A 26053-nucleotide genomic window follows, 5' to 3' on the forward strand; every position below is an offset into this window, starting at 1 on the left:
CATGCACAATAGACACGCATACAGACAGTTTACACCAGGTTTATAGAAACAAAATACCATGAGTCGAACAGCTTACAATCTATTTGTTAACCCTTTGTCCAACTTGAGGTTTATGACCATAAAATATATACAGAGTCCCTGGCGCTCAGACCTTATAGATGTGCAAATATGCTATTTTGGGTGCATAAATGATTGGATCAATCTTGAGAAAGGTCACCGATTGACCGAAACGCGTTGTTTGGAGGAGGAGGAGTGAGGGATATTGTTTTGGAGCCGGAAGTGCCTTGCTGAGAAACGCACAGTGCGGTGGTGCCGGGCTACTCAGCCCAGGACCCCACAGCTATCTCATAAGCTAGCCCACCGCACATATGAATTAAGGTGAGAGATCGCTCCCATTCTATGAGGAGGCAAGCACCAATCACTTTCAGCAGGACATTTGGCACAAATCTGCCCCACCAAACTTGATTGTTGTTGCACTTTATATTGATGAATTGTTTTTATTGATAAATTGTTTAAATAAATGCCATTTCTGTGATTTTACAATAACACAGTCATTATTCATTTATGCACCCAAAATAGCATATTTGCACATCTATAAGGTCTGAGCGCCAGGGACTCTGTATATATTTTATGGTCATATTTTCTCTGACGTCCTAGTGGATGCTGGGGACTCCGTAAGGACCATGGGGATAGCGGCTCCGCAGGAGACTGGGCACAAAAGTAAAGCTTTAGGACTACCTGGTGTGCACTGGCTCCTCCCCCTATGACCCTCCTCCAAGCCTCAGTTAGATTTTTGTGCCCGAACGAGAAGGGTGCACACTAGGTGGCTCTCCTGAGCTGCTTAGTGAAAAGTTTAGTTTTAGGTTTTTTATTTTCAGTGAGACCTGCTGGCAACAGGCTCACTGCATCGAGGGACTAAGGGGAGAAGAAGCGAACTCACCTGCGTGCAGAGTGGATTGGGCTTCTTAGGCTACTGGACACCATTAGCTCCAGAGGGATCGAACACAGGCCCAGCCATGGAGTCCGGTCCCAGAGCCGCGCCGCCGGCCCCCTTACAGAGCCAGAAGCAAGAAGAGGTCCGGAAAATCGGCGGCAGAAGACATCCTGTCTTCACCAAGGTAGCGCACAGCACTGCAGCTGTGCGCCATTGCTCCTCAGCACACTTCACACTTCGGTCACTGAGGGTGCAGGGCGCTAGGGGGGGGCGCCCTGAGCAGCAATAAAAACACCTTGGCTGGCGAAAATACATCACATATAGCCCCCAGGGCTATATGGATGAATTTTAACCCCTGCCAGAATCCATAAAAAAGCAGGAGAAAAGTCCGCAAAAAAGGGGCGGAGCCTATCTCCTCAGCACACTGGCGCCATTTTCCCTCACAGCTCCGTTGGAGGGAAGCTCCCCTGGCTCTCCCCTGCAGTCACTACACTACAGAAAGGGTTAAAAAAGAGAGGGGGGCACTAATTAGGCGCAGTATTAACAATACAGCAGCTATAAGGGGAAAAACACTTATATAAGGTTATCCCTGTATATATATAGCGCTCTGGTGTGTGCTGGCAAACTCTCCCTCTGTCTCCCCAAAGGGCTAGTGGGGTCCTGTCCTCTATCAGAGCATTCCCTGTGTGTGTGCTGTGTGTCGGTACGTTTGTGTCGACATGTATGAGGAGGAAAATGATGTGGAGGCGGAGCAAATTGCCTGTAATAGGGATGTCACCCCCTAGGGGGTCGACACCTGAGTGGGTGAACTGTTGGAAGGAATTAACAGTGTCAGCTCTTTACAAAAGAAAGTGGTTGACATGAGACAGCCGGCTACTCAGCTTGTGCCTGTCCAGACGTCTCATAGGCCGTCACGGGCTCTAAAGCGCCCGTTACCTCAGATGGCAGATACAGACGCCGACACGGATACTGACTCCAGTGTCGACGGTGAAGAGACAAATGTGACTTCCAGTAGGGCCACACGTTACATGATTGAGGCAATGAAAAATGTTTTACACATTTCTGATAATACGAGTACCACTAAAAGGGGTATTATGTTCGGTGAGGAAAAACTACCTGTAGTTTTCCTGAATCTGAGAAATTAAATGAGGTGTGTGATGAAGCGTGTGTTTCCCTCGATAAAAACTGACAATTTCTAAAAAGTTATTGGCATTATATCCTTTCCCGCCAGAGGTTAGGGTGCGTTGGGAAACACCCCCTAGGGTGGATAAAGCGCTCACACGCTTGTCAAAACAAGGGCTCTACCCTCTCCTGAGATGGCCGCCCTTAAGGATCCTGCTGATAGAAAGCAGGAGGGTATCCTAAAATGTATTTACACACATACTGGTGTTATACTGCGACCAGCAATCGCCTCAGCCTGGATGTGCAGTGCTGGGTTGGCGTGGTCGGATTCCCTGACTGAAAATATTGATACCCTAGATAGGGACAGTATATTATTGCCTATAGAGCATTTAAAAGATGCATTTCTATATATGCGTGATGCACAGCGGAATATTTGCCGACTGGCATCAAGAGTAAGTGCGTTGTCCATTTCTGCCAGAAGAGGGTTATGGACACGACAGTGGTCAGGTGATGCGGATTCCAAACGGCATATGGAAGTATTGCCTTATAAACGGGAGGAGTTATTTGGGGTCGGTCTTTCAGACCTGGTGGCCACGGCAACAGCTGGGAAATCCACATTTTTACCCCAGGTCGCCTCTCAACATAAGAAGACGCCGTATTATCAGGCGCAGTCCTTTCGTTCCCATAAGGACAAGCGGGCAAAAGGTTCCTCATTTCTGCCCCGTGACAGAGGGAGAGGAAAAAGGCTGCAGAAATCAGCCAGTTCCCAGGAACAGAAGCCCTCTCCCGCCTCTGCCAAGCCCTCAGCATGACGCTGGGGCTTTACAAGCGGACTCAGGCACGGTGGGGGCCCGTCTCAAGAATTTCAGCGCGCAGTGGGCTCACTCGCAAGTAGACCCCTGGATCCTTCAGGTGGTATCTCAGGGGTACAAATTGGAATTCGAGACGTCTCCCCCTCGCCGTTTCCTAAAGTCGGCTTTACCGACGTCTCCCTCCGACAGGGAGGCAGTTTTGGAAGCCATTCACAAGCTGTATTCCCAGCAGGTGATAATCAAGGTACCCCTCCTGCAACAGGGAAAGGGGTATTATTCCACACTGTTGTGGTACCGAAGCCGGACGGCTCGGTGAGACCGATTTTAAATCTAAAATCTTTGAACACTTACATACAGAAGTTCAAATTCAAGATGGAGTCACTCAGAGCAGTGATTGCGAACCTGGAAGAAGGGGACTACATGGTGTCTCTGGACATCAAGGATGCTTACCTTCATGTCCCAATTTACCCTTCTCACCAAGGGTACCTCAGGTTTGTGGTACAGAACTGTCACTATCAGTTTCAGACGCTGCCGTTTGGATGGTCCACGGCACCCCGGGTCTTTACCAAGGTAATGGCCGAAATGATGATACTCCTTCGAAGGAAGGGAGTTTTAGTTATCCCTTACTTGGACGATCTCCTGATAAGGGTAAGATCCAGAGAACAGTTGGAGGTCGGTGTAGCACTATCTCAGGTAGTGTTGCGGCAGCACGGTTGGATTCTCAATATTCCAAAATCGCAGCTGGTTCCGACGACTCGTCTTCTGTTCCTAGGGATGATCCTGGACACAGTCCAGAAAAAGGTGTTTCTCCCGGAGGAGAAAGCCAGGGAGTTATCCGAGCTAGTCAGGAACCTCCTAAAACCGAGCCAAGTCTCAGTGCATCAATGCACAAGGGTTCTGGGGAAAATGGTGGCTTCCTACGAAGCAATCCCATTCGGCAGATTCCACGCAAGAACTTTCCAGTGGGACCTGCTGGACAAATGGTCCGGGTCGCATCTTCAGATGCATCAGCGGATAACTCTGTCACCAAGGACAAGGGTGTCCCTCCTGTGGTGGTTGCAGAGTGCTCATCTTCTAGAGGGCCGCAGATTCGGCATTCAGGACTGGGTCCTGGTGACCACGGATGCCAGCCTGCGAGGCTGGGGAGCAGTCACACAGGGAAGGAATTTCCAGGGCTTATGGTCAAGCCTGGAGACATCACTTCACATAAATATCCTGAAGCTAAGGGCCATTTACAATGCTCTAAGCTTAGCAAGACCTCTGCTTCAAGGTCAGCCGGTGTTGATCCAGTCGGACAACATCACGGCAGTCACCCACGTAAACAGATAGGGTGGCACAAGAAGCAGGAGGACAATGGCAGAAGCTGCAAGGATTCTTCGCTGGGCGGAAAATCGTGTGATAGCACTGTCAGCAGTATTCATTCCGGGAGTGGACAACTGGGAAGCAGACTTCCTCAGCAGACACGACCTCCACCCGGGAGAGTGGGGACTTCACCCAGAAGTCTTCCACATGATTATAAACCGTTGGGAAAAACTCGACAGGTATTGCGCCAGGTCAAGGGACCCTCAGGCAATAGCTGTAGACGCTCTGGTAACACCGTGGGTGTACCAGTCAGTGTATGTGTTCCCTCCTCTGCCTCTCATACCCAAGGTACTGAGAATTATAAGATGGAGAGGAGTAAGCACTATATTCGTGGCTCCGGATTGGCCAAGAAGGACTTGGTAACCGGAACTTCAAGAGATGCTCACGGAGGATCCGTGGCCTCTACCTCTAAGAAGGGACCTGCTCCAGCAAGGACCCTGTCTGTTCCAAGACTTACCGCGGCTGCGTTTGACGGCATGGCGGTTGAACGCCGGATCCTGAAGGAAAAAGGCATTCCGGATGAAGTCATCCCTATCCTGATAAAAGCCAGGAAGGATGTAACCGCAAAACATTATCACCGCATTTGGCGAAAATATGTTGCGTGGTGCGAGGCCAGTAAGGCCCGACGGAGGAAATTCAACTGGGTCGATTCCTACATTTCCTGCAAACAGGAGTTTCTATGGGCCTGAAATTGGGGTCCATTAAGGTTCAAATTTCGGCCCTGTCAATTTTCTTCCAAAAAGAACTAGCTTCAGTCCCTGAAGTTCAGACGTTTGTAAAAGGGGTACTGCATATACAGCCTCCTTTTGTGCCTCCAGTGGCACCTTGGGATCTCAATGTAGTTTTTGGGTTCCAAAAGTCACATTGGTTGAACCACTTAAATCTGTGGAGTTAAAATATCTCACATGGAAAGTGGTCATGCTGTTGGCCCTGGCCTGGGCCAGGCGCGTGTCAGAATTGGAGGCTTTATCCTGTAAAAGCCCTTATCTGATTTTCCATTCGGACAGGGCGGAATTGAGGACTCGTCCTCAGTTTCTCCCTAAGGTGGTTTCAGCGTTTCACCTGAACCAACCTATTGTGGTGCCTGCGGCTACTAGGGACTTGGAGGACTCCAAGTTGCTAGACGTTGTCAGGGCTCTGAAAATATATGTTTCCAGGACGGCTAGAGTCAGGAAATCTGATTCGCTGTTTATCCTGTATGCACCCAACAAGCTGGGTGCTCCTGCTTCTAAGCAGACTATTGCTCGTTGGATTTGTAGTACAATTCAGCTTGCACATTCTGTGGCAGGCCTGCCACAGCCAAAAATCTGTAAATGCCCACTCCACAAGGAAGGTGGGCTCATCTTGGGCGGCTGCCCGAGGGGTCTCGGCTTTACAACTTTGCCGAGCAGCTACTTGGTCAGGAGCAAATACGTTTGTAAAATTCTACAAATTTGATACCCTGGCTGAGGAGGACCTGGAGTTCTCTCATTCGGTGCTGCAGAGTCATCCGCACTCTCCCGCCCGTTTGGGAGCTTTGGTATAATCCCCATGGTCCTTACGGAGTCCCCAGCATCCACTAGGACGTCAGAGAAAATAAGAATTTACTTACCGATAATTCTATTTCTCGTAGTCCGTAGTGGATGCTGGGCGCCCATCCCAAGTGCGGATTGTCTGCAATACTTGTACATAGTTATTGTTACCAAAAATCGGGTTATTGCTGTAGTGAGCCATCTTTTCTAGAGGCTCCTCTGTTATCATGCTGTTAACTGGGTTTAGATCACAAGTTATACGGTGTGATTGGTGTGGCTGGTATGAGTCTTACCCGGGATTCAAAATCCTTCCTTATTGTGTACGCTCGTCCGGGCACAGTATCCTAACTGAGGCTTGGAGGAGGGTCATAGGGGGAGGAGCCAGTGCACACCAGGTAGTCCTAAAGCTTTACTTTTGTGCCCAGTCTCCTGCGGAGCCGCTATCCCCATGGTCCTTACGGAGTCCCCAGCATCCACTACGGACTACGAGAAATAGAATTATCGGTAAGTAAATTCTTATTATCTCTGGGGGTTGATGTTTACCCCAACTACAGAATCTGGGCTGTACTTTTCTTAGCACTGCGCTCTCCTAAGATACTATTGTCCAAATCATTCCAATTTGAGGTTTAATCAACGTACAGTAGCTGTACATAACATAGCGCAATGTTATTAATCTGCTAATGACACAGACAGGCCTGACAGTGATGCCACAACGTCTATATACATATAGATTATATCCTGACCCTAATGACCCCTTCCAGGGGATGGCGTCAGTGCACGGTGCCCACTTCTTAATGAGTTCATCCTTACTACTTTATATGCTCTATGGATGAGGCAAAGCCGTGCGTCGTCATCTTCTGTCAGCGTCCTTGAGCCGACCCGTTAGTTTGTACCATACAACTAAATTAGCTGTGGTAATAGGACATCTCTTTGTGGACTCCCGCAATGCATATCAAGTGGCTTCAGGCGGATGGAGGCCCGCTACCCTCGGCAATCATCTTATTAGCGTGTGTGGGCAGAATATGTGACAGCTGTCCTTCACTCTCCAGGGCTTAGCTTTGCATTTCATCCAAAGTTGAAACTTGACTTTATTGGCAGAAAGTAGAGTTTGCTAAATACACTTATGTTCCTGTGACGATCTCGATCTTTTTGTTAAAGGGGCAATCACTCAGAAGGCATGGTTTTGCCTTGTCAGTGTTTGCCCTTCAAAAAAATATCCAAGATCGTCCGGCACCTCGCACCTCCGGGGATATCGGACTCTATTACATACCAATGTCGGGATCTTCAGTGTCGGAAAGCCGGTGTCGGTCATGTGACTGCTAGCGTCCCGACCACCGGGATAGCATACCACACCTGTTTGCATCGTGCTCTTATGATTTCAAACGCATAGATAGGTGAAACAGGGGATGGAGGGTGCGTGCAAATGCATTAAGGGCCTGCTCAGAAAATAGCGAGACAGCCTGACCACAACCAAGACGCCTCATTTACCTCTGGTGCCTCGTCTGATTGGCGGATTGCATCTTGCGGTCTTCCTCTGACCGTATCACTATTATTAGTCTGGCCCGTGCAGTCTATTATTTATTTCATTCATTTTTTAAATTAGTCAGTGGCAGGAAAACAGATATTTGTACTTAGCAGAACTTAGGCCCTCATTCCGAGTTGTTCGCTCGCTAGCTGCTTTTAGCAGCATTGCACACGCTAAGCCGCCGCCCTCTGGGAGTGTATCTTAGCATAGCAGAATTGCAAACGAAAGATTAGCAGAATTGCAAACGAAAGATTAGCAGAATTGCGAATAGAAATTTCTTAGCAGTTTCTGAGTAGCTCGAGACTTACTCTGCCACTGCAATCAGTTCAGTCAGTTTCGTTCCTAGTTTGACGTCACAAACACACCCAGCGTTCGCCCAGACACTCCCCCGTTTCTTCAGACACTCCCGCGTTTTTCCCAGAAACGCCAGCGTTTTTTCACACACTCCCATAAAACGGCCAGTTTCCGCCCAGAAACACCCACTTCCTGTTAATCACAGTACGATCACCAGAACGCTGAAAATTCCTCGTTATGCCGTGAGTAAAATACCTAACTTTTGTGTAAAATAACTAAACGCATGCGCTCTGCGGACCTTGCGCATGCGCATTAAGCGACTAATCGCAATGTAGCGAAAATCGGCAACGAGCGAACAACTCTGAATGACCACTTTAGTACTTTAATGTTGTGTCTGTATTTATTTGTTGCAGCACAGACTGTATTATGTGTGTGATACTACATTAAAGTACTGTATTGTGTACAATTGCATTTGTTACTAAGCAGGTGCTTATACAACTGTCGACCTACTGCATTTCCCGGGGGTGACCGACCACTGCATTTCTCAGGGGTGACCTACCACTGCATTTCTCAAAGGTGACCTACTGTACCAGTGCATATTCCTAGGGTGACCTAGCACTGCATTTCCCAAATGTGACCAACCACTGCATTTCTCAGAAGTGACCTACCACTGCATATCCCGAGGGTGACCTACCACTGCATTTCCCATGGGTGCTCTACCACTGCATTTCTCAGGGGTGACCTACCACTGCATTTCTCAGGGGTGACCTACCACTGCATTTCTCAGGGGTGACCTACCACTGCATATCCCGAGGGTGACCTAGCACTGCATTTCCCGAGGGTGACCTAGCACTGCATTTCCCAAAGGTGACCTACTGTACCACTGCATTTCCCAAAGGTGACCTACTGTACCACTGCATTTCCCATGGGTGACCTACCACTGCATTTCTCAGGGGTGACCTACCAGTGCATATCCCGAGCGTGATCTAGCACTGCATTTCCCAAAGGTGACCTACTGTACCACTACATTTCCCATGGGTGACCTACCACTGCATTTCTCAGGGGTGACCAACCACTGCATTTCTCAGGGGTGACCAACCACTGCATTTATCTGGGGTGACCTACCAGTGCATATCTGCAGGGTGAAATACCACTGAATTTCCCATGGGTGCCCTGCCACTGCACTTCCCAGAGGTGATCAACCACTGCATCTGAGGGTGAAATACCACTGCATTTCCCAAAGGTGACCTACCAGTGCAATTTCCAAGGGTGACCTACCAGTGCAATTCCCAAGTGTGACCTACCAATGCATCTTCTAAGGGTCACCTACCACTGCATATCCCACGAATCACCTACCAGAGCATATATCAGAACATTTCATTAGGACATACTGTATGTGTAAGTGCATGGCCATTCTATCACACTGTATGTGATTATGCAGCAGTCTGTACTGTATGTGCCTCAGTCTTGTCTTCTGTCTCCCTGGCAGGTAGGAAACCTCGGGCTCCTCTTCATGCTTCTGTTCTTCATCTACGCTGCCCTGGGAGTGGAGCTATTTGGGAAGCTGGGTGAGTAAGCCCCGGATTTCCAGGATCTTGGATCGGTATTGTTGTGGCAACACTGAATACAAGTTTATAGAAAAGTAGTACGGCCTGGCTGGGGTTCAGCAGTATCAGGAAACATTCTGTAAATCTTAGAAGATTAGAATCCACATCTGCTCATTATCAGCGGATTCCCACTGACTTGTGACGTGTCCGATGGCTAGCAGCTGTTTCTGGAAGTCCCATGAAACAAGGTTATCAATAAATTTCTTTAATGAGGGCCTGTCACCATAAAATCACATTGTCTAATTAAATGTGACCTTTAAAACGAGATTTAAATATTTACCTACGCTACTGTTGTCTATACAGGCCGTAGTATAACAACATTGTGTATCGTAACCATACATTATAAAAGAAAGTCTATGGAAGTTGTTAGAGTGGGGAGGAGGGGCACCAAAATGTTTGTAGCACTTCTTCTGGCACACAGGCCACTTGCTGGACAGCCTGATCTATCCTATTGTCACTGATTTCATGTAAGAGGATAATTTCAGCACATACAGTGCATCTCGAAAGTATTCACAGCGCTTTACTATTTCCACATTTTGTTATGTTACAGCCTTATTCCAAACTGGAATACATTAATTTTTTCCCTTAAAATTCTACACACAATACCCCATAATGACAACATGAAAAAAGTTTTTGGGAGATTTTTGCAAATTTATTAAAAATAAAAAAAAACAAGAAATCACATGAAATTGAGCTCAGGTGCATCCTGTTTCCACTGATCATCCTAGAGATGTTCCTACAGCTTAATTGGAGTCCACCTGTGGTAAATTTACTTGATTAGGCATCATTTGGAAAGTCACACACCTGTCTATAAAAGGTCCCACACTTCATAGTGCATGTCTGAGCACAAACCAAGCATGAAGTCAAAGGAATTGTCTGTAGACCTCTGAGACAGGATTGTCTCGAGGCACAAATCTGGGGAAGGGTACAGATAAATATCTGTTGCTTTGAAGGTCCCAATGAGCACAGTGGCCTCCATCATCCATAAATGGAAGAAGTTCGGAACCACCAGGACTCTTCCTAGAGCTGACTGGCCATCTAAACTGAGAAGGCCCTTAGTCAGGGAGATGACCAAGAACCCGATGGTCTCTCTGTCAGAGCTACAGCATTCCTCTGTGGAGATAGGAAAACCTGCCAGAAGGACAACCATCTCTGCAGCAATCCACCAATCAGGCCTGTATGGTAGAGTGACCAGATGGAAGCCACTCCTTAGTAAAAAGGTCACTGAGCTGGAGGGGAGTAGAAATTTGTATTTTATCATGTTACATGTCACCTAAGACTACATTTTACACTGGTGGAATTTACATTTTGTGTTATCGTTTAAAGTTGCGATTAGCTGGTAGAGTAAACCGATTTGTTAGTTCTGTTTTACAGAACCAATAGACGGCCTAATTCAGACCCAATCGCTGCAACGGCAGCCAGCGATCGCAGCCTGATGCCCTTTGTGGAGTGCATCTCACTGGTGCGATTGCCTCTGCCTGATTGACAGGCAGAGGTGGTCGTGGGGTGGGAAGGGGCGTGCCAACGGTGTTAGAACACCGTTGGAGGAGCGCGGTCCGGACAATGTAAGGTGTGTCTAGACCATTGCTGGGGCGGGCCGCGGTGGCTGTGTGACGTCACACGCAGCTGCTGCGACCCAGAACGTGGCGGGTAGCGCAGGCAGGGAGCTACTTGGCGAGTGCGAAAGCATCGCTGCCGCGCGATGCTTTCGCTCCTGTGTGGGGGGAGGGCCTGACATGCGGGGCAGACTAGCCCTGTGCTGGGCGCCCCCCCGCATCTCAGAGAATCTGATCGTAGATGTGATAAATTTAGCATATCTACAATCTGGTCTGAATCACCCCCGGATTCGCGGATAATACATTTGCATGTAGTAGACCCCGGAGCGCAGGTTAGGGAGAAGGGCATGTTAGTAATTCTTTTATGCAGGTGGTATTGCAGTAACTGACCGTCTGATTCAGTCATATAGTCAAAGTAACCATATACACAATGGCCCTCATTCCGAGTTGTTCATTTGCTAGCTGCTTTTAGCAGCCGTGCAAACGCTAAGCCGCCGCCCTCTGGGAGTGTATCTTAGCTTAGCAGAACAAAAGGATCGCAGCGCTGCTGCAAAAAAAGATTGTGCAGTTTCTGAGCAGCTCCAGACCTGCTCCTAGCTTGTGATCACTTCAGACTGTTTAGTTCCTGTTTTGACGTCACGAACACGCCCTGCGTTCGGCCAGCCACACCTGCGTTTCCCCAGGCACGCCCGCGTTTGTATCTGACACGCCTTCATTTTTACACACACTCCCCGAAAACGGTCAGTTACCACCCAGAAACACCCACTTCCTGTCAATCACTCTGCGGCCAGCAGTGCGATTGAAAAGCGTCGCTAGACCTTGTGTGAAACTGCATCGGCTTTTGTGAAAGTACGTCGCGCATGCGCATTGCGTCCGATACGCATGCGCAGAAGTGCTGCTTTTTAGCCTGATCGCTGCGCTGCGAACGGCAGCTAGCGATCAACTCGGAATGACCCCCAATATGCCATGTGTTCTGGCCAGTCTATTGCTGTTGTGCCTCATAATGCAGGGAATGTCTGGCAGTGTAGAGTCCCCTCACTGCATACCTCCCAACATGACCCTCTCCAGGAGGGAGACAATGCTCTGCTTCTGGACTTTTCTCTTAATGTTTGATTGCCGGCACCTGTGTAGAACAGGTTAATGGATGAGAAAGGTGTTTCAGCACAGGTGATGGCAATCATACATTAAGAGGAAAGTCCAGGAGCAGAGCATTGTGTCCCTCCTGGAGAGGGTCATGTTGGGAGGTATGTCACTGTACTGTAGGTTTGGGAAAGGAGAGAAGAGATCATTACTATCTATACTCATTACTCACCTTTGCGTGCATGAATATTTTATAGCGTACAGTATGAGTATGTATGTGCGCTTATTAATGCTCATAGCCACATCTAATGCAGTTGCCATTTACTGCCACCATCTGTGCACCCCTTGCACTATAGAAAGACGCTCTACACCAGAGGTTCTCAAACTCGGTCCTCGGGGGCACAAACAGTGCATGTTTTGCAGGTCTCCTCACAGAATCACAAGTGAAATAATTAGCTCCACCTGTGGACCTTTTAAAATGTGTCAGTGAGTAATTAATACACCTGTGCACCTGCTGGGTTACCTGCAAAACATGCACTGTGTGGGCCCCCGAGGACCGAGTTTGAGAACCTCTGCTCTACACCTCCTGCTAACCAGGGAGCTCCAGCAACTGCCCCTCTCCATCCCGTAAATCCCAGTTATATTGCCAGCAAAACAAAATACATTTTTTCATGTGAGTGAAATTCTCAGGACCCGCATCAGGCTTGGTAAAGAACTAGTAACCCAGACGGATTCAGTATGGTTTACCGGCGGACAGGATACCGGATGTCAATGTCTCGACCGCGACATCCCACCTGCAATGGGGAGAACGCTAAGAATCCCCTTGCGGGCTCGGTGGCTCGCCTCAGGATCTATTCCCGCTCTGTGGGTGTCATGGACACCCACGAGTGGGAATAGCCCTGGTGCGCCGGTATTCCGGCTGGCGACATTGTTGGCAGGTGTCTTTATCCTGACTGCCGGGATCCCGACAGCTGGCAAATTAAACACATCCCACCCAGGTCTATCTATGAGAAGATGCTAACCAATGCCTCACCCACCACAGGCGGCGTGCTCTTGATTCTCATGCGCTACATTTTAAAAACACATTCATGTGCAAATAAATCATGTCACAAAAATTGGCGGGAAGGGCTCATTTCTTTATGTTTGTAAAGGATCGTAATGGTTCTCCAGACAAAGGTCATGTTCTAAACATAACAATGTAGTTCTGTCTGGAGGTAACAAGGTCACTTTAAAATAACAAACGTCAGTTGTGATTCCATAGTTCCAGTAAAATCTAGAACACCTGAGTAATTCATGAGTGTCCTGGTTTACAGGGATAATATGGTACTATACCTTCCAACATGACCCTCTCCAGGAGGGACACAATGCTTTGCTCCTGGACTTTACGCTTAATGTATGATTGCCGGCACCTGTTTAGAACAGGTTAATGGATATGAAAGGTGTTTCACCACAGGTGATGGCAATCATAAATTGAGAGGGAAGTCCAGGAGCAGAGCATTCTGGACCTTATTCAGAGGTGGACGCAGATCTTGCTGCTATGTACAGAGCAAAGTAGCCCAGCCTGCGAAGCGCCACCTCACGATGTGTCCGCAATTTAATTACGGACGCATCGAATTTAGATTGACGCCTGCAGCCATTTTTTTAATCGGAGCTTCTGCATGTGACGTCACGCAGCTGCCCTGAAAACGCTCCCGGCGCGCCTCTGCTCGGCCCGTCATACCTCCCAACGCCGCGTCGCCGCCCCACTAACACCCGCCCCTGTCAATCCTGTTTGAGGCCGTGCAAGTGCAACGCGGCTGCTGCACATGCGCAGTGTGCCGATATACAGTACAAGCATGCTGCTTTGCGCCAGCTTTAAAGAAAGAGATTTTTCTAATTCCACCGGAAACCATGTTGCACTGCAGGTGGGGCAGATGTAACGTGTGTAGAGATGGAGATTTTGGAGGGGCGAGTCCAAACGCAAATCTACTGTAAGTCGCAGTGCAAAATTAAAGTTGTCCAGCATTTGTGGGCTACATACAAAAGCGGACAGTATTTACCCTGCATGCAAAAATACATTTGCACCCCTTGCATTGCATCATGGTTGTCTCAGGTGCACAGTTACTTGCTTTCTCTTTATCTGCTCCCAATAATCAGCCCACAATGAGCAGCCACTTTCCCAGGCCTCAGTGCTTATCATCTGATTGGCGGAGGTGATTGCTCTTACTGTGTGCACCTGATGGAAAGTGATTTAAATGAACAGCTCGGTACTTATACATTAATGTAACCAGAGACATAATTGATTAAAGGCTTGGAGGCAGTAGATAAAGAACAGACTATAATAAACCTCAAGCACAGATCTTATGAGCAGATACCTGTAATGCTTCATTTAATCTGTATTATTCCTCCATCCTGCCTGATGCTACCCTTCAGTGTCCTTAATTATTGACAAGCCTGTCTCTAGTGTTCTCTGAGTCACATTTACAAAGCCTGGCAAAAAAATAGCCGGTTAAGTGGTGCGGATTCCTGCCTGTCAATGAAAACTTAATGCGCCCCCATTTTATGAAGGAGGGACATCTCACTTTGTAAATTGCATGTATTAGGCCCTGTACATCTTCAGAAGGAGGTGTGAGGCTGGCTGCAGTTGTGAAATATACCTTCTGCTCCGCGCTGAATCCCACTAATGAAAACATAGGACGGTTCAGGCAAATCCCACGTATTTATTACATTGCAGATTTATGTTATTGAACCATAAACCATCTGCTTGCATTACCACGTATCCCTCAACCGCCAGGAGAACCGGACGTGCATTAGCAGAGCATAAAAGTTATATATGTCTGTGTGTGAGGAGGAAGGAACTGAAGCTGGCTGGAGATTTAGAAGAAGTAACCCTTTCACAGCCATGGCGGTGTAACTGAGATCAATGGTGACGCAGAAGGGATAGTACAGTAAGACCAGGCTTATTCCCAGTGGACTGGTTGGGGGTGCTATTGCAATAATGCTGGCAGGTTCGGCTCAGTGGAAGCGTTTACTGATTTTTATGAGCTTGCACTTACTGACACATCTGGTAGAGCCCAGGAACCTGTGCATGTCAGTCATTCAGTGATTCTCCAGGTTACTAATTGCTCCTCTTGCCTGCAGTGTGTAACGAAGAAAACCCATGTGAGGGACTCAGCAGGCACGCTACATTTGAGAACTTCGGCATGGCTTTTCTGACGCTCTTCCGCGTCTCCACGGGTGACAACTGGAACGGTATCATGAAGGTGAGAAGCAGCAGGTTGTCTCCACAGGACACACATAGTAATAACATAGGTGTGCTGGGATTTGTAGTTCAGCAATAGTTGGAGAGCCTCCGGCAGCTTAAGCCTTTATTGTATATAAAATATAATATGTCATCACAACTACAAGATAAAGAAAAATGATGAATAAACTCTTACAATTAACATAGAGTATAAATGAAGTTCTTAGAACATGTTTGTCCAAATATGTGGGCCCATCCACCGCGTCCAGGTGACTTTTTATTAGATGGGTCCCTTACATCTCTAATACTAACGCATTAAGGGCCTAATTCAAGGTTGAGCGCAAACATAAAATCTTCCTCTAATGGGCAAAACTATGTGCACTGCAGGGAGGGCAGATGTAACATGTGCAGAGAGAGTTAGATTTGGGTGGGGTGTGTTCAAACTGAAATCTAAATTGCAGTGTAAAAATAAAGCAGCCAGTATTTATCCTGCACAGAAACAAAATAACCCACCCAAATCTAACTCTCTCTGCACATGTTACATCTGCCCCACCTGCAGTGCACATGGTTTTGCCCATTAGAGGAAGATTTTGCTTTTGCAATCAACCTTGAATTACGCCAAATATACATTTATCCAGGTCTTACCTGCACATAGAGCCCATTGTAATATGTAGTCAGCAATGTAAGAACCTGTGCTAAGTAAAACACCTGAGGGTAGATGGGAGGGGTGCCAATACCAAAATGAAGGAGCCACACCTTCAAGTGTGCAATATATACACAAATATAGAGGAAGAGGGGGGGGGTCCCCACATCACTCGGGAGACCGGCACCGGATCACCGGCAGTCGGGATGCTGAAGGTGAATATCGGAGTTCTGCCTTAGGGTTACCTCACGAGGGGGTAAAGGGGGGTACTCACGGGAGAGATGTGTGCTGAGCGATCTTAACACAGACCGCTCAGCACACATCTCTCACCCCGCTCAGCACAGCGCGATGTGCTGAGCGAGGGGGAAAGCCGACGGGGGGCCGCTCACTTCACACAACGGTGAAGTGAGCGACCCGCTAGATTGAGCCTGCATGCAGCTCAATCTAGCATCGGCGATAGCGATGTGCGGGGCCGCGCATCGCTATCGCTGGAGGGCATACACACGGCAGATCCGTGCTTAAAATCTAAGCAATCTAGCAAGATTGCTTAGATTTTAAGCACGGATCTCTCCGTGTGTACCCCCCTTTAGGGTTAGGCATATTCACTGTAATGTGACTGCCGGCATCCTTACAGCTGGCATATCGTATATATTCCTAAGATTTTCGTCATAAGCCATATTGCAGGGCTTTCCTGGGCAAAAAGTCCTCTTTACATGTCACATACGTGTTCATAACTCTCATGGGTCCCACAAACAGATGCGTCCACACCTGTCCTCCAATTGTACCAAGTAGCCCCACTTGACATGCTACGGACTTTTCCACTTAGCCACACCAAGCGTCCCGCTAGAAAGTATTTTACAAAATAATTGTCTTATTCGCATCAATAATGAGACAAGTGCGTCCTATATACTGACGGCATTTCATGTACTTCTGTGTGTGACTCGGGCGTAAATCTGGGTAACAAGGCAAAAGAGAGCTCTGATACGAGTTACCCTCGCCATGCCCCATTATTATGCTTAGTTAGCGACTTTCTGACAAGTTCTTCGGGACAAAAATACAAATCCTAAGTGCACAGCAGTTCCCAAACTTTCATGAATCACGGCGCTCTAGAGTAGCAGCACTTTTTCAAAGCGTCGCTAATCCAAAAGTTTCTTATTGATACATTTAAAAAAATTATGAAGTTATGTAAATTGTGCCCCTACCTGTCACTCTTAGCAGGCCTGGCCAACAGTGGCTCTCCAAATGTTATGAAACTACACATCTCAGCATGCCCTGCCACATTTTTTAGCATTCCTTAATAGCAAAACTGTGGCAAAGCATGATGGGAATTGTAGTTTTACACCAGCTGGAGAGCCACAGGTTGGTTAGGCCTGCTCTTAGGGTCAGTTATGTGGTGGTGGACATAGTTGTGGCTCTAATTGTCCACGTTTTATGATAGGCAGCCACCAGCACTGGTTTTGCCTATCACTTTCACCATAAATAATTTAATTTGGTCCTGAACCGCCAACCTGAGGTACCCTTACAAGAACCTAGCATTACCCCAGGGTGTCTAGGCACACAGCTTGGGAACCAATGGCCTAGAAGACACTGTGGATGGGCTGTAGGGAGCCGAGTTAGATCCGAGTTTGTAAAATGTCAGATATTTATGCAAAAGGTAGACATTTTGTAAACCCAGCCAATGTAATGGCCTCCGAGAACATACAAAGCCGGATGTTTTCTACTCTTAAAAAGAGCACTTGGTAAAGAGTCGGAGCCAGATGTTTTGCCCATGTTAAACAAACAACTCAGCCAATGTAATTTTGGGTGAGTTGCATGTGTCAATGTTGAAAAACAATTACAAGTAGACCATTACAGCACATTTACAACAATCACACATTTTTTGACATTATTTTGAACCTTAAAATAAAATAAAAAATACTTTAACTCTCAAAACACGTCATTTTTGCTCAGAAAATGCGTCTGATTCACAAAAAGATGCAATAGAACACACAAGCAGCTTTTGCTGATTGAAATCATATGTGGCATACCTACTTTCTGTGTGTAATAGCATCTTTATCTGCATATGAAATGTTATACTACTGTTTTCCAGCCAAACACTGTAACATAATTAGGTATGCTGACACAGCCGCAGTCACACACACAATATAGCCATGCCGCATATCATTTAAATCAACTGGATCTGCTTGTGCATCCTGGAGGACTGGGATTTAGGGCGTGTATTGCTTCAATCATGGGACTTTTGGGTGCAAATGGGTGACTTTCTATCACTGTGCAACTGTTAAAATAACAGACGCTTTGCGGTTGGTCTGAAAAAATCAGACGTTTCCTGGTCTAAAAATCCTGTCAGAAGTTGGATCCAATTTGCATTGTGAAAGACGCTGGCCATTACATTGTCCGAGTTACGGGAAAAAGACGCACATTATAGTGTCCGAGTTTGTCCAACTTTTTCCTGGACGTAAAACTCTGCTACATCCCGGCCCATAAGCAAATTTGTATGCGAATAAGACACGCCTCGCGCCATAGGGTGCAAAATGTATATGTGTATGAGGCATCTGTATAAAGTTACTTTCTCTAACGTCCTAGTGGATGCTGGGGACTCCGTCAGGACCATGGGGAATAGCGGGCTCCGCAGGAGACAGGGCACATCTAAAAAAGCTTTTAGGTCACATGGTGTGTACTGGCTCCTCCCCCTATGACCCTCCTCCAAGCCTCAGTTAGGTTTTTGTGCCCGTCCGAGAAGGGTGCAATCTAGGTGGCTCTCTTAAAGAGCTGTTTAGAAAAGTTTTTTTTTAGGTTTCATTCAGTGATTCCTGCTGGCAACAGGATCACTGCAACGAGGGACTTAGGGGAGAGATCTCCAACTCACCTGCGTGCAGGATGGATTGGAATCTTAGGCTACTGGACACTGAGCTCCAGAGGGAGTCGGAACACAGGTCAGCCTGGGGTTCGTCCCGGAGCCGCGCCGCCGATCCCCCTTACAGACGCTGAAGAAGACGGCAGAACGGAGGTCCGGAAACAGGCGGCAGAAGACTTCACAGTCTTCATGAAGGTAGCGCACAGCACTGCAGCTGTGCGCCATTGTTGTCACACGGCTCACTGACCTAGTCACGGAGGGTGCAGGGCGCTGCTGGGGGCGCCCTGGGCAGCAATATAAGTACCTTATTGGCAAAATAAATACATCACATATAGCCATTAAGGCTATATGTGTGTATTTTAACCCAGGCCAGTTCTTAAAAACCGGGAGAAAAAACCCGCCGAAAAAGGGGCGGAGCTTATTCTCCTCAGCACACAGCGCCATTTTCCCTCACAGAAAGGCTGAGGGGAAGGCTCCCATGCTCTCCCCTGCACTGCACTACAGAAACAGGGTTAAAACAGAGAGGGGGGGCACTGATTTGGCGATATAAATATATATTAAATGCTATAAGGGAGGAACACTTTTATAAAGGTTGTCCCTGTATAATTATAGCATTTTGGTGTGTGCTGGCAAACTCTCCCTCTGTCTCCCCAAAGGGCTAGTGGGTCCTGTCCTCTATCAGAGCATTCCCTGTGTGTGTGCTGTATGTCGGTACGTGTGTGTCGACATGTATGAGGAAAATGTTGGTGAGGAGGCGGAGCAAATTGCCTGTAATGGTGATGTCACTCTCTAGGGAGTCGACACCGGAATGGATGGCTTACTTGTGGAAGTACGTGATCATGTCAACACGCTGCGAGCCGGTTGACGACATGAGACGACCGGCAAACAAATTAGTACCTGTCCAGGCGTCTCAGACACCGCCAGGGGCTTGTAAAAACGCCCATTTACCTCAGGGACACTGACTCCAGTGTCGACGGTGAAGAAACAAACGTATTTTCCTTTAGGGCCACACGTTACATGTTAAGGGCATGAAGGAGGTGTTACATATTTCTGATACTACAAGTACCACAAATAAGGGTATTTTGTAGGGTGGGAATTAGAGATGAGCGGGTTCGGTTTCTTTGAATCCGAACCCGCACGAACTTCACTTTTTTTTTCACGGGTCCGAGCGACTCGGATCTTCCCGCCTTGCTCGGTTAACCCGAGCGCGCCCGAACGTCATCATGACGCTGTCGGATTCTCGCGAGACTCGGATTCTATATAAGGAGCCGCGCGTCGCCGCCATTTTCACACGTGCATTGAGATTGATAGGGAGAGGACGTGGCTGGCGTCCTCTCCATTAGAATAGATTAGAAGAGAGAGAGAGAGAGAGAGATTGTGCAGACAGAGTTTACCACAGTGACCAGTGCAGTTGTTGTTAAGTTAACTTTTATTTAATATATCCGTTCTCTGCTATATCCGTTCTCTGCCTGAAAAAAACGATACACAGCAGTCACACAGTGTGACTCAGTCTGTGTGCACTCAGCTCAGCCCAGTGTGCTGCACATCAATGTATAAAAGCTTATAATAATTGTGGGGGAGACTGGGGAGCACTGCAGGTTGTTATAGCAGGAGCCAGGAGTACATAATATTATATTAATTTAAAATTAAACAGTGCACACTTTTGCTGCAGGAGTGCCACTGCCAGTGTGACTAGTGGTGACCAGTGCCTGACCACCAGTATAGTAGTATATTGTTGTATACTATCTCTTTATCAACCAGTCTATATTAGCAGCAGACACAGTACAGTGCGGTAGTTCACGGCTGTGGCTACCTCTGTGTCGGCAGTCGGCACTCGGCAGGCAGTCCGTCCATCCATAATTGTATAATTATATACCACCTAACCGTGGTATTTTTTTTTCTTTCTTTATACCGTCGTCATAGTCATACTAGTTGTTACGAGTATACTACTATCTCTTTATCAACCAGTGTACAGTGCGGTAGTTCACGGCTGTGGCTACCTCTGTGTCGGCAGTCGGCAGGCAGTCCGTCCATCCATAATTGTATTATAATATATACCACCTAACCGTGGTTTTTTTTTCATTCTTTATACCGTCATAGTGTCATACTAGTTGTTACGAGTATACTACTATCTCTTTATCAACCAGTGTACAGTGCGGTAGTTCACGGCTGTGGCTACCTCTGTGTCGGCAGTCGGCAGGCAGTCCGTCCATCCATAATTGTATTATAATATATACCACCTAACCGTGGTTTTTTTTTCATTCTTTATACCGTCATAGTCAGTCATACTAGTTGTTACGAGTATACTACTATCTCTTTATCAACCAGTGTACAGTGCGGTAGTTCACGGCTGTGGCTACCTCTTTGTCGGCACTCGGCAGGCAGTCCGTCCATCCATAATTGTATTATAATATATACCACCTAACCGTGTTTTTTTTTTCATTCTTTATACCGTCATAGTGTCATACTAGTTGTTACGAGTATACTACTATCTCTTTATCAACCAGTGTACAGTGCGGTAGTTCACGGCTGTGGCTACCTCTGTGTCGGCAGTCGGCAGGCAGTCCGTCCATCCATAATTGTATTATAATATATACCACCTAACCGTGGTTTTTTTTTCATTCTTTATACCGTCATAGTGTCATACTAGTTGTTACGAGTATACTACTATCTCTTTATCAACCAGTGTACAGTGCGGTAGTTCACGGCTGTGGCTACCTCTGTGTCGGAACTCGGCAGGCAGTCCGTCCATCCATAATTGTATTATTATAATATATACCACCTAACCGTGGGTTTTTTTTCATTCTTTATACCGTCATAGTGTCATACTAGTTGTTACGAGTATACTACTATCTCTTTATCAACCAGTGTACAGTGCGGTAGTTCACGGCTGTGGCTACCTCTGTGTCGGCAGTCGGCAGGCAGTCCGTCCATCCATAATTGTATTATAATATATACCACCTAACCGTGGTTTTTTTTTCATTCTTTATACCGTCATAGTCAGTCATACTAGTTGTTACGAGTATACTACTATCTCTTTATCAACCAGTGTACAGTGCGGTAGTTCACGGCTGTGGCTACCTCTGTGTCGGAACTCGGCAGGCAGTCCGTCCATCCATAATTGTATTACAATATATACCACCTAACCGTGGTTTTTTTTTCATTCTTTATACCGTCATAGTCAGTCATACTAGTTGTTACGAGTATACTACTATCTCTTTATCAACCAGTGTACAGTGCGGTAGTTCACGGCTGTGGCTACCTCTGTGTCGGAACTCGGCAGGCAGTCCGTCCATCCATAATTGTATTATTATAATATATACCACCTAACCGTGGTTTTTTTTTCATTCTTTATACCGTCATAGTGTCATACTAGTTGTTACGAGTATACTACTATCTCTTTATCAACCAGTGTACAGTGCGGTAGTTCACGGCTGTGGCTACCTCTGTGTCGGCAGTCGGCAGGCAGTCCGTCCATCCATAATTGTATTATAATATATACCACCTAACCGTGGTTTTTTTTTCATTCTTTATACCGTCATAGTCAGTCATACTAGTTGTTACGAGTATACTACTATCTCTTTATCAACCAGTGTACAGTGCGGTAGTTCACGGCTGTGGCTACCTCTGTGTCGGCACTCGGCAGGCAGTCCGTCCAACCATAATTGTATTATAATATATACCACCTAACCGTGGTTTTTTTTTCATTCTTTATACCGTCGTCATACTAGTTGTTACGAGTATACTACTATCTCTTTATCAACCAGTGTACAGTGCGGTAGTTCACGGCTGTGGCTACCTCTGTGTCGGCACTCGGCAGGCAGTCCGTCCAACCATAATTGTATTATAATATATACCACCTAACCGTGGTTTTTTTTTCATTCTTTATACCGTCGTCATACTAGTTGTTACGAGTATACTACTATCTCTTTATCAACCAGTGTACAGTGCGGTAGTTCACGGCTGTGGCTACCTCTGTGTCGGCACTCGGCAGGCAGTCCGTCCATCCATAATTGTATTATATACCACCTAACCGTGGTTTTTTTATACCACCTAACCGTGGCAGTCCGTCCATAATTGTATACTAGTATCCAATCCATCCATCTCCATTGTTTACCTGAGGTGCCTTTTAGTTCTGCCTATAAAATATGGAGAACAAAAAAGTTGAGGTTCCAAAATTAGGGAAAGATCAAGATCCACTTCCACCTCGTGCTGAAGCTGCTGCCACTAGTCATGGCCGAGACGATGAAATGCCAGCAACGTCGTCTGCCAAGGCCGATGCCCAATGTCATAGTACAGAGCATGTCAAATCCAAAACACCAAATATCAGAAAAAAAAGGACTCCAAAACCTAAAATAAAATTGTCGGAGGAGAAGCGTAAACTTGCCAATATGCCATTTACCACACGGAGTGGCAAGGAACGGCTGAGGCCCTGGCCTATGTTCATGGCTAGTGGTTCAGCTTCACATGAGGATGGAAGCACTCAGCCTCTCGCTAGAAAACTGAAAAGACTCAAGCTGGCAAAAGCACCGCAAAGAACTGTGCGTTCTTTGAAATCCCAAATCCACAAGGAGAGTCCAATTGTGTCGTTTGCGATGCCTGACCTTCCCAACACTGGACGTGAAGAGCATGCGCCTTCCACTATTTGCATGCCCCCTGCAAGTGCTGGAAGGAGCACCCGCAGTCCAGTTCCTGATAGTCAGATTGAAGATGTCAGTGTTGAAGTACACCAGGATGAGGAGGATATGGGTGTTGCTGGCGCTGGGGAGGAAATTGACCAGGAGGATTCTGATGGTGAGGTGGTTTGTTTAAGTCAGGCACCCGGGGAGACACCTGTTGTCCGTGGGAGGAATATGGCCGTTGACATGCCAGGTGAAAATACCAAAAAAATCAGCTCTTCGGTGTGGAGGTATTTCACCAGAAAGGCGGACAACATTTGTCAAGCCGTGTGTTGCCTTTGTCAAGCTGTAATAAGTAGGGGTAAGGACGTTAACCACCTCGGAACATCCTCCCTTATACGTCACCTGCAGCGCATTCATAATAAGTCAGTGACAAGTTCAAAAACTTTGGGTGACAGCGGAAGCAGTCCACTGACCAGTAAATCCCTTCCTCTTGTAACCAAGCTCACGCAAACCACCCCACCACCAACTCCCTCAGTGTCAATTTCCTCCTTCCCCAGGAATGCCAATAGTCCTGCAGGCCATGTCACTGGCAATTCTGACGAGTCCTCTCCTGCCTGGGATTCCTCCGATGCATCCTTGCGTGTAACGCCTACTGCTGCTGGCGCTGCTGTTGTTGCTGCTGGGAGTCGATGGTCATCCCAGAGGGGAAGTCGGAAGACCACTTGTACTACTTCCAGTAAGCAATTGACTGTCCAACAGTCCTTTGCGAGGAAGATGAAATATCACAGCAGTCATCCTGCTGCAAAGCGGATAACTGAGGCCTTGGCATCCTGGGTGGTGAGAAACGTGGTTCCGGTATCCATCATTACTGCAGAGCCAACTAGAGACTTGTTGGAGGTACTGTGTCCCCGGTACCAAATACCATCTAGGTTCCATTTCTCTAGGCAGGCGATACCGAAAATGTACACAGACCTCAGAAAAAGAGTCACCAGTGTCCTAAAAAATGCAGCTGTACCCAATGTCCACTTAACCACGGACATGTGGACAAGTGGAGCAGGGCAGGGTCAGGACTATATGACTGTGACAGCCCACTGGGTAGATGTATGGACTCCCGCCGCAAGAACAGCAGCGGCGGCACCAGTAGCAGCATCTCGCAAACGCCAACTCTTTCCTAGGCAGGCTACGCTTTGTATCACCGGTTTCCAGAATACGCACACAGCTGAAAACCTCTTACGGCAACTGAGGAAGATCATCGCGGAATGGCTTACCCCAATTGGACTCTCCTGTGGATTTGTGGCATCGGACAACGCCAGCAATATTGTGTGTGCATTAAATATGGGCAAATTCCAGCACGACCCATGTTTTGCACATACCTTGAATTTGGTGGTGCAGAATTTTTTTAAAAACGACAGGGGCGTGCAAGAGATGCTGTCGGTGGCCAGAAAAATTGCGGGACACTTTCGGCGTACAGGCACCACGTACAGAAGACTGGAGCACCACCAAAAACTACTGAACCTGCCCTGCCATCATCTGAAGCAAGAAGTGGTAACGAGGTGGAATTCAACCCTCTATATGCTTCAGAGGTTGGAGGAGCAGCAAAAGGCCATTCAAGCCTATACAATTGAGCACGATATAGGAGATGGAATGCACCTGTCTCAAGTGCAGTGGAGAATGATTTCAACGTTGTGCAAGGTTCTGATGCCCTTTGAACTTGCCACACGTGAAGTCAGTTCAGACACTGCCAGCCTGAGTCAGGTCATTCCCCCTCATCAGGCTTTTGCAGAAGAAGCTGGAGGCATTGAAGAAGGAGCTAACACGGAGCGATTCCGCTAGGCATGTGGGACTTGTGGATGCAGCCCTTAATTCGCTTAACAAGGATTCACGGGTGGTCAATCTGTTGAAATCAGAGCACTACATTTTGGCCACCGTGCTCGATCCTAGATTTAAAGCCTACCTTGGATCTCTCTTTCCGGCAGACACAGGTCTGCTGGGGTTGAAAGACCTGCTGGTGACAAAATTGTCAAGTCAAGCGGAACGCGACCTGTCAACATCTCCTCCTTCACATTCTCCCGCAACTGGGGGTGCGAGGAAAAGGCTCAGAATTCCGAGCCCACCCGCTGGCGGTGATGCAGGGCAGTCTGGAGCGACTGCTGATGCTGACATCTGGTCCGGACTGAAGGACCTGACAACGATTACGGACATGTCGTCTACTGTCACTGCATATGATTCTCTCAACATTGATAGAATGGTGGAGGATTATATGAGTGACCGCATCCAAGTAGGCACGTCACACAGTCCGTACTTATACTGGCAGGAAAAAGAGGCAATTTGGAGGCCCTTGCACAAACTGGCTTTATTCTACCTAAGTTGCCCTCCCACAAGTGTGTACTCCGAAAGAGTGTTTAGTGCCGCCGCTCACCTTGTCAGCAATCGGCGTACGAGGTTACATCCAGAAAATGTGGAGAAGATGATGTTCATTAAAATGAATTATAATCAATTCCTCCGCGGAGACATTGACCAGCAGCAATTGCCTCCACAAAGTACACAGGGAGCTGAGATGGTGGATTCCAGTGGGGACGAATTGATAATCTGTGAGGAGGGGGATGTACACGGTGATATATCGGAGGGTGAAGATGAGGTGGACATCTTGCCTCTGTAGAGCCAGTTTGTGCAAGGAGAGATTAATTGCTTCTTTTTTGGGGGGGGTCCAAACCAACCCGTCATATCAGTCACAGTCGTGTGGCAGACCCTGTCACTGAAATGATGGGTTGGTTAAAGTGTGCATGTCCTGTTTTGTTTATACAACATAAGGGTGGGTGGGAGGGCCCAAGGATAATTCCATCTTGCACCTCTTTTTTCTTTTCTTTTTCTTTGCATCATGTGCTGATTGGGGAGGGTTTTTTGGAAGGGA

At 47.3% G+C, this 26053-nt stretch overlaps 1 protein-coding gene across 4 annotated transcripts in view; it reads left to right on the forward strand.

The window, feature by feature from the left end:
- Window positions 1-26053, forward strand: part of CACNA1H (calcium voltage-gated channel subunit alpha1 H) — a 638058-nt gene that overhangs the window by 582201 nt on the left and 29804 nt on the right. For all 4 annotated transcript variants that reach the window (XM_063934881.1, XM_063934879.1, XM_063934882.1 and 1 more), the window contains exons 28-29: window positions 9050-9128; window positions 14924-15045. In XM_063934881.1, coding sequence (XP_063790951.1) covers window positions 9050-9128; window positions 14924-15045 — 201 coding nt within the window. The remainder of the gene's footprint in view (window positions 1-9049; window positions 9129-14923; window positions 15046-26053) is intronic.

Source organism: Pseudophryne corroboree, chromosome 7, assembly GCF_028390025.1.
Source record: "Pseudophryne corroboree isolate aPseCor3 chromosome 7, aPseCor3.hap2, whole genome shotgun sequence".
Lineage (NCBI taxonomy): Eukaryota > Metazoa > Chordata > Amphibia > Anura > Myobatrachidae > Pseudophryne > Pseudophryne corroboree.